This window comes from Coregonus clupeaformis, unplaced genomic scaffold, assembly GCF_020615455.1.
Source record: "Coregonus clupeaformis isolate EN_2021a unplaced genomic scaffold, ASM2061545v1 scaf1378, whole genome shotgun sequence".
Classification (NCBI taxonomy): Eukaryota; Metazoa; Chordata; class Actinopteri; order Salmoniformes; family Salmonidae; genus Coregonus; species Coregonus clupeaformis.
The window spans coordinates 91530-101187 of NW_025534832.1; the positions used below are offsets into that span (position 1 = coordinate 91530).

General features: G+C 45.1%; 1 protein-coding gene across 1 annotated transcript; it reads right to left on the reverse strand.

The window, feature by feature from the left end:
• Positions 1-1372: 1372 nt before the first annotated feature.
• Positions 1373-7950, reverse strand: LOC121533295 (transcription factor E2F3-like). The gene is made up of 7 exons (XM_041839107.2): positions 7466-7950; positions 5451-5565; positions 4081-4300; positions 3735-3893; positions 3420-3534; positions 2223-2364; positions 1373-2060 (listed from the first exon to the last, which is right to left on the reverse strand). The coding sequence occupies exons 1-7, from the start codon at positions 7736-7738 to the stop codon at positions 1753-1755; spliced, it is 1332 nt and encodes a 443-aa protein (XP_041695041.1). The 5' UTR covers positions 7739-7950; the 3' UTR covers positions 1373-1752.
• Positions 7951-9658: the final 1708 nt, after the last annotated feature.

Consider the following 9658-nt stretch of genomic DNA (forward strand, 5'->3'; position numbering starts at 1 on the left):
TTACCAAATGGGCACACAAGGGGCGCTGTTTGAGGCACAAAACAATTTTGGCAACTGGGATCTTAATCCAGAAGGGGATTGAATGCCTCTGCTGTAAACAAACAGCTTGTTCTTAACATCTAGCAACTTAGCTAGCAACTTAGCTAGCAACTTAGTGCAGCTAGCAAGGAAGTAGAAAAACTTTGAATTAGTAGATTAGTAGAACTTAGCTAGAACCTGCTGAACTAGGCAAGCAAGCCAAATGCATAGCTGGGGCCCTGAGCTGGATATAATGTGACAACTTAAAGTTATACAGCACACGCCCCCCCCCCCCAAAAAAAAAAAATAATAAAAAACTATTGAAAATCATACCATCGATATTTCAAAATCTCCCAGTATACGGTATATTGCCCAAGCCTAATCAGCACAGAGCGAGACTCTTTCGAAGATAACGTTGGAGGTATTCCTTCAGAGCAATAACCTTGCTTTTTAACTTTGTTGTTCGTTGAAATATCCATTCAAATTGACAGGCCAACTCTGGTTCTAATAAAACCGTGACTTGTTGAGTTGAATTTGGTGATTATTGTAAACCATTAAATTTGCCCTAAGCAAAAAGCATATAACTTGTTCAGTCATTAGACAAGGTTCATATGAATCTCAGTTAAGTGGGAAACAATATCTTGACTTGACACAAGTCCCAATCAAAACAAAAGGGGTCAACTCGTACTGTATGATACAGTATCTCCCCAATGAGTGTGGCTCAAAAAGTATTTCCTAAAAAGTTTCAAACTCAAATGGTTTGCGCCAAAAATCACTGTTAAACCGTCACTGTCATATTCTATGTATGATGACAAAAGCATAGAACTCATCAGCACAGAACTCATCAGCACAGAACTCATCAGCACAGACGTAGATTGATTGCTCAGCATAGGGTCAGCTGACCACCTGACACGGTAGAGAACCATCCCACAGGAACACATGAGAAACTGCCAAACACACACACACAGACAGTTATGGAGGGTTTCAGTATGAATAATGTATGCACTCACTAACTGTAAGTGGCTCTGGATAAGAGCGTCTGCTAAATGACTAAAAATGTAAAAATGTTTCTACTAGTGCCAGTTTGGAGATAAGGCAGCTCTCAGTAACCAAGAAGGTCGGAGCAGTGAGAGAAGAGCTGTTCAGGGTCGTTTTCATTAGGCCACAGCGTAGAAAAATCTTTCGCAAACTGAAAATGAAACCCAGCCTAATGTAGAGATGGAACCTCCCCGTTTCAATGACTATCAATTTTTGTTCCTACTGAACACGACCCAGTTTTAAGGCAGTCTGTACAGTGCCTCGGCAAACAGGCAGGCACATGGAGAGGAGGAGACGGGGGGTGGGGTGGGGGTGGGGGGGGTGGGGGGGGGGGGTCTTTCACCCAGCTGGCCCAGTGTACTGCCATGACAAAGACATGGGGGGAGAGATTTCACCCACCTGGCCCAGTGTACTGCCATGACAAACAGGCAGGCACACACACAGGGAGAGATCTTTCACCCAGCTGGCCCCATGTACCTAACCCTCTTTAAACAGAGGGATAGGGGTGCCAGTCTCGCTCTACGGGCTGATCTCTCTCTGGTCCTCCATGACAGTTACATATGAAGACAAGACATTTCCCCTGTCTCTCCTGGTACATGTGAACACACAGGAGAGACAAGTGTCCCCTACGTCCTCCTCCATCCAGTAACAAGGGACACGAGACATGTCCCCCCCCTTGTCCTCCACCCATCCCTCTTACATAGAGGGACACAGTAGGTCTTCCAGGGGCAGCTTGTCAAAGTCGTAGGCATCGAACAGATCGCTGATTCCCTCATCGTCCCCTAAGCTAAGCATGTAGTCCTCGTTGAGGAGAGGGGGGGACAGGTTGACGAAGGGCCCGGCCCCGTGGCCCTCCAGGAGCCCAGACAGGGAGGAGGGGATCTGGTCCTCCGTCTGCAGCAGCAGGCTGGTGAAAGGGGAGGTGATGGGGGAGAGGTTTGTAACCGTCACCACAGAGGGAGCTGGAGCGACATGGTTGTTACTGCTGCTGCCTGTTGCACTCTCTGTGGGGAAAGGAGACAGGCTGTGAGAGATTTTACAACTAAAACCCAAAATGTTGACTGATTGATGCAAGGAAATGTGATGATATTTGATCAGGCCTAAAATAACCCGTCTAAACAGGAAGGCGGCAGTATGCACTGCTCAGACAGAGTGCAGCGTGGTACCTGCTGACACTTTGAGGAAAGGTGAGGAGTTTCCTTTGACATCTGGGCTGCCGTTCTTTACAGGACTACTGGTGGTGTTCTCCTCTGGACAGAGGAACACTTCGATAGGCCCCTTGGTGCTGGTGAGGTGGACCGACAGGCTCTGGAAAAGGAACAACATCATGATGCACTGATTAGGTATTGATTGAACCCGGAAGAACAGCATGTCTCAACCTCAGGTACATGGACCGAAACTGCCCGGCTAACAAACGTTCGCACAACTTTAGCGAAACCCTCCCTTAAGAGTCTCATTACGTCATTACCTAACGTTTTCATAGGAATGTTCCAGTGATGTGCAAGGGCTGTTTCCAAGGATCATTCATGGAAATCAGGTTCTATGTCTGTTTGGTGGGACGTTGAGGGAATATTCTCCTAACCCTCAGAGAACTGGACACATGAATGTTCTTGCAACGTTCCCATGAAACGCATCTAGAACATTCATATTGAATATTCTGAGAACATGTAACTACGTTCTGGGTAAGTTCTGTTTGACATTAAGGGAATGTTCTCCTAACACCAATGCTAAATGGGTTCTCGGGTTTTTGCTAACATATTCCCCTAACTAATGGAACACTGGAGACTCAAACATCTGGGGAACATCACAGGTAACATTACAAAAACGTTCTCTCTTCCTAGAATTGTTAGCTGGGTGGTCCCTAGGACGTCACTGACTGGTACCCGATAGCTGCCCGACACCTACAGTATTAGTCAATTATCAAGCGCTGGTTCCAATGAGAGGTCCTTAAAAAAAAAAGTGTTTGTTTCAATGGAAGCTGTTCTCCAAGCGGGGGAAACCATAACGTTCCTATCCCATGTATAAAACACTGCAGTGGACAGACAACATGATCATGATGCATTGATTAGGTTTTGATTCAATTGGTAGACTAGTGATTCTCAACCTCAAGTACATGGACTGGACTGCACTGGTGCCTGGGATATTGTTGACCGGCACGTCAGATAGTCGTCGGGACACTGATTTTGTGATTGTAGCGCAAGCGGTCGTCCAAAATGGTTAGTTCTAGTGTTAGTTGACATTGAAAAGAGAAGAACCATAACTTGTATGCATGTACCTTGTACAAAAACATGTGGTAGAAAGTGCAGTAGACTAACAAAAGAGGAAGGTCTCCAGTCATATTGATTAACAGACTGACGGATTACCTCCTGTGGGTCTGGCACCTCTAGCTTCGTCTCAGAGGGAGCTTTCACCACGATCACCGTCTGGTCTTTCAGGTTACGCAGCTGACGGATGTCTTGGTACGTCACATACGCAAACGTGGACCAGGTGGTTAAAGAAAACTAAAAACGCTGGGTTTGGAGGAAACACTCACACATTGACCAGCTTTGAGCACCAAAGTAACAGCAGTTATAACGGCGTCATAGTATCCTATGGAGAGAGCCTGGGTTCTTCCTGTTCTTCGATGCCACAGTGAGTTCAACAGTGAGTTCAACAGTGAGTGTGTATATTAAGGATATTTCTGGCTGTGCGAGGCCTCGGTCATCTGTTGGACGTCCAGGGTACAGCTCTGGATCAGCTCATCCAGCCTCCTCTCCTCCTGGCCCAGGTCAGACAGCTCACTGCTCAGGCTCTGGTTGCTGGTCAATGTAACCCCGTCCACTGACAGGTTACAGCCCCTGGAAGAGAGAGTGGGGAGGGGTGTAGTCGCGCGAGAGAGTTTAACACAGGACACGCGCTTGAAATCTATTTACATTACTTCATGCAGTGAGATCAAGTCAGTGATGATGTCTAGTATTTCCCCTTAAGAGGATAAAGTTGTTTGAATCAAAATGTTCTCGTCACCATTCTTGTGAGACAACTTACATCCACTGGATGTTATTTTTTGACTTCTTCTTGATGAGATGCACGCCCTCCAGTACGTTGGTGATGTCATAGAGGCGTCTCTTCTGCACCTTGAGGACCTCGGCAGCCTGGTTGAGGTCGATTACGCCATCAGACGACTGGCCCAGCAGCTCAACAAACTTCTTCGTTAGCAGGCCCAACGACGTGTCGTAGCGCGTCTTCTCTGCCGGTGACTTTGGTGCTACAGTAAGACCGATGGGAGAGCGCACGATCCAGTTTAGTATAATGTTCAAAGTTGAATGGGAGAGAGAGAGAGAGAGAGACAGAGACAGAGACAGAGAGACAGAGAGAGAGAGAGACAGAGACAGAGACAGAGAGAGAGAGAGAGAGAGAGAGAGAGAGAGAGAGAGAGAGAGAGAGAGAGATGAGTAATGAGTAGGATTGTGTGATTGCTTTAGATAAAAAGCCTTTTTATCTACCTTCCCGATGAAAACTTGTTTGAATATATATTTTATGGAAAATAAGATTTTGTATGTTTCTGAACGATGCATCATGCTGCCTTGTTGACAACACACCCGAGCGGCGCAGATTACTGTTCTATTTCAGAAAGGCTCTCTTCCCTCCCCGCTTTTGCCCGTTCATGTCATGTGCCATAGCCCGGTGCACTTAATCGCACTTCCTCATTGATCATGTTTTAGCAAGGGTGCCCCACCCTCTTCCTGGAGCGGTACACTGCTGCAGGATTTCACTCCATCCCAAATCAAGCACACCTGACTACCGACTAGCTGCTTAACAGAACCGATTAGGCCTCCCGAGTGGCGCAGTGGTCTAATGCACTGCATCGCAGTGCTTAGAGGCGTCACTAGATATCCGGGTTTGATCCCGGGTTGCGTCGCAGCCGGCCGCCACCGGGAGACCCATTGTGGGGGCGCACAATTGGCCCAGCGTCGTCCGGGTTAGGGGAGGGTTTGGCCGGCTGGGACGTCCTTGTCCCATCGCGCTCTAGCGACTCCTTGTGGCGGCCGGGCACATGCCCGCTGACTTCAGTCGCCAGATGTACGGCGTTTCCTCCGACACATTGGTGCGGCTGGCTTCCGGGTTAAGGCGAGCAGTGTGTCAAGAAGCAGTGCGGATTGGCAGGGTCGTGTTTCGGAGGACGCATTGGCTCTCGACCTTTGCCTCTCCCGAGTCTGTACAGGAGTTGCAGCGATGGGACAAGACTAACTACCAATTGGATATCACGAAATTCAGGTGTAATCAAGTGTTACTACAGAGATGGAGCAAAACCTTGCATACCCAGTAGCTCTCCAGGTGGGCTACTTTATAGGAATGTTGAGCTTTATAACAGTCACAGAATCCTCACATGCCCCTCTGCTCTGACCCAGTCTTACTTTTGGGGCACTTGAGCCCTGGCCCCGAGGCTCCGCCAGCCTTTCCCCTGGGGGTCCTGGCTCCTTCGATGGGGTACTGGTGGTCCGACTCATCCAAGGCCAACCTCCGCTTGGCCTGCAGGAGGTATACACTGCAGTCAGATCACTTCTCACAAAACAGATCGGATGTTCTTGAGTATCGTTCTGGCACAACTGTGTGATAGGATTTATAAATTCATACCTAGCCTGTAGAATAGTTTCTGCATATGCCTATAATAATTTCAATATTGACAATTGAAAAGCAAGCTTTTTTTACTTCACTTATAAAATATGCTTGTTTTGTACACTGAGAACGCTCTACTAGCGACACTGAATGAAACATCCCATCAATGAACTAAAGTGTTTATCAGTGTACTGTGGTACACCAGCTGTGCCTCGATCATTGAAGACACGATTTACAAATACATTTAAGTAATTTAGCAGATGCCCTTATAAAGGGCGATTTACAGTTAGTGCATTCATCTTTAAAAAGGTAGCTAGGTGAGACAACCACATATCACATTCTTAAAGATTAGTTATATAATTGTGAAAGACAATCAACCAACATGCCCTCGATGTCATCATAAGACCTGACGTTCACTCATGGAGTGTCAGTGAGATGTCGGCCATTTTGTCCAACAACATGGCATGAAGGGCTACTTTATTTACACATCACAGGCCTGAGAGAGAGAGTGATGAAAACAGGATTCATGAGTACCTTTCAGTGTGTGTTTGTGTGTAGAGAGGAGCATATCGAGTCAATGAGGACAGTGTGTCTAGCAGGTCAAAATTTAAATATGAGGGAAAACATGTGGCCAGTCATTCATGAGGGACAGTGGACAAAATACATATCACCCTAGGGCTGTTCTAGAAAAGGAACATTATTTTAATAATATCAGATGGCCCTGTTGGCTTTTTCCTCAAGCTAGAAATGGAACAAATAAATAAGTCCTTGCTGCTGGGGCAGTTCATAAATATAAAATATGGCTGCCATCTTTGCAAACCCCAACCAATGCCCCAGCCAACCCCCCCCACCAATCTGATTTATCTTCCTCTGTGAGCAAATGGGGGATCCTGGACGCAAGCTAGCTATGTCTGTAGACTAGTGTCAAAGACAGCACAGTAGAAAGTCTGCTAGTGTGTTGTGGCTTTTTGATGCATGGCCAGAAATGAATCCATATCAGCAGGCCTATATGGATGGCATTTCCGCAATTTGATGGTTAAAAACACAGGAAGCACGCAAGCATATGAGCTATTATAACAATGTAGCTAGTTAGCAGCTATAACGATATTCGATATGACAATCTTCTGACGCGGAAAACTAAAGATAAGCCGATTGTCCTTCTGTTGCTCAACTAAGACTAGTTGGCCTGTGTTTGTAGTTAGCTGGCTAGCTTGCAGGCTACCTACCGAGCGAGCCAGTCAGCCTGCTTTCCAATTCCCTTCCCCCCCGCAGTCCAAAACACTAAACAGGGCCTAGTTACTCATTTCTGACAAGTAATTATTGTACAGCTAGCCTAGCAAGCTGAAGCACGACTGTGACTAAACATGCACGGAACCTTGTAAGGCTAAAGGTGCTCTTGAACCCTACACTAAACCCCAACATTCTCTCAACTTGAGAAACTGATGAGAAATTGTTTAGGCATAGGCTGTTGACCTTTTACGATACGGATCTGACCCCTTAGCAATTGATAATATATGAAAGGCATATCTTATTAGCTAGCCAACAGGCTATCCAAACTACATGACTGATTTAAAATGTAGTTTCACCTGTAAAAGTAACGATGTTGCTAACTATGGCTTGAACAAATTGTATGACTGCTTTCAGACTAGTGTAAAGCCCAACTATTGAGCGAACCTCGAGTCTGTTGGGTGACTCGAGAGGATCAGTGAGAGCGACCGAACTAGCTAGCTAGGCTAGGCTACCAACATACGAAGCAGTTTCTCATTCATTTCAGTCACTGCAATATAACAGAAAATGACATTAGCAAGTTTACCGGTGGACGTCCTAACGTAGGTCGCTGTCCGGCTCCGTTTGTTGCTCCGTTTGGAGTGGAATATATACTGCCAGCTGGAGGTTCGGACAAACAGACATTTGAAGTCTGTGTAATGCAAGGCGGTGGAGTTATAATTTGAATATAAGTGGCAGTTGTAAAATTAGGGGTTAACCGGTCGGACAATGCTGTCAATATCGCATTTTTGTCTAGAGAAGAGCCTCCAACACCTGTTATTATTACTTTATCCGGGGCTGATGAGATCCCTCTTCTCATCTTTGTGGGCTCGGGTACCCTTTGTCCCTTTAGTTTAAAGCCCCTTTTCAGCTAATCCACCGCGACAAAATAAAAAATATTGATATGAAAGAGTAGATTATGATCTTATTTGCCGATATTTGTATGTTTAAAAGTATATTGAGAGCACATTTAGGCAGATGCAATGGATTAGAAACTAGCGCGAGTCTCAGCCCTGCCAGCTCAAAAATGGCTCCAGGAAGCTGACAATGAATGAAGGGATACCGTTTACCCGCGAAGGAACCCTCCCGCGAAACTCAGATTTCCCGGGACATTTTCAAACAATATTTGCATATGTGACGCGATTGGGGTACACTGCTTCATAACTCCACCTATTTTATATACGTTTCCGAGTTTATTGACCAATGACAGTATAGAAGATAAGACGGCACGCGTTCATTGGGCAGTTGATGCTGGGTACGTCAGACGCAAACAACGTGTCCGTAAAATGTTGGAGAAAATAATCAAACTGGTTTAATTTTTTGTTACAATGTAAACTAAACTGGCTTCTATAAGCCATGCAGAATTTTTTAGAATTATTGTTTAAAAAAAAATGTAAAATGGCCTTAGTTCTTGGTGAGTTTATGGCAGCTAAAGCTAGTATGGCATTCACAAATGCTGGTGCATTTATTAAAATTGTTTTAAAAACTGCTACTACTTTCATTGCCTTATAGACATGCATACAATCATGTTCTTGCCCACTCCATTTCTGTCCTTGTCAAGCCAAACATGGCAATGGATGACAATGAGTTGGCAATGCACATTTAAACTAATTATTGCTTTACAACACATCCAATGCTTTAACCCCATGGACTGTCCGACTCCCCCAGCCAAACTAATTATTGATAACACATAAAACTTCAGTGCTGTCTGTATTATCATGTCCCAGTGATGGTGTAAAAGAAAAAAATGACCTTTTGAAATGTAGTGCACTGCCTTCACTATACAGCAGATGGTGCCCTTCACTAAATCAGAATAGTAAAGCCATTTATAATCTGGCTCTACAAATTCAGCCATTGATAAAGCTGTCAAATACAATGTTCATATATGATATATTTGAAATAACTGTGCAAACTAAGAACATACCTCTGTCAATCTCTTGAGAGCCCAAGGCCATACAGTCATAGGGTTCTCATTTGAACAATTGACCACAGCAGGGCCAAAGTGTACAACTGTCCGAAGCTTTGTCTGACCATTAATATATTACCGCATGCAATACGGTTTTGGAAACCTCAGAAATTCTACTTTCATATCACCCCAAAAATGATTTTACAAATACAAAAATACTTACTGTTTTAACACATTCCCAAGGAGGTGTTCTACATTGCACTTCCTGAGCTAATGGAAACTCAGAGGGAACAAAGCAAATCTGCTGGTTTGAAGCTGTGTTACATCAAAAATCTCAGTGGAAATCTGTGGTAAAACAGCTAACAGTAAGTGTATATTTTATATTTGTAAAGCTATTTGTGAATGATAATTAAGTTGAGTTTTCAAGTTTTCCAAAACTTTATCGCAATTAAGGATACATTGTTTCTAGATAGAGCGTTTCACACTTGACCAAATCACCTCAGCCAATCAAAAGGGATGTGGAATGAGAAGGGCTAACCTGACCTATGACCCCGACCCATATTACTGCCCCCCAGTTGGAAGAACCTAACCCATGACCCCGACACATATTACTGCCCCCCAGTCGGAAGAACCTAACCCATGACCCGCCATATTACTGCCCCCTAGTTGGAAGAATCTAACCCATGACCCAACACATATTACTGCCCCCCAGTTGGAAGAACCTAACCCATGACCCAACACATATTACTGCCCCCCAGTTGGAAGAACCTAACCCATGACCCAACACATATTACTGCCCCCCAGTTGGAAGAACCTAACCCATGACCCGACACA

What these genes read in the sequence shown, in the direction of transcription:
- LOC121533295 (XM_041839107.2), bottom strand. Translation starts at nt 7,738, where the DNA reads ATGAGAAGAGGGATCTCATCAGCCCCGGATAAAGTAATAATAACAGGT. An exon ending in CTACGTTAGGACGTCCACCG is followed by an intron (nt 5,566 to 7,465) that starts GTAAACTTGCTA and finishes TACCTCCTGCAG; the next exon opens with GCCAAGCGGAGGTTGGCCTT. An exon ending in TTTCCTCAAAGTGTCAGCAG is followed by an intron (nt 2,061 to 2,222) that starts GTACCACGCTGC and finishes CTTTCCCCACAG; the next exon opens with AGAGTGCAACAGGCAGCAGC.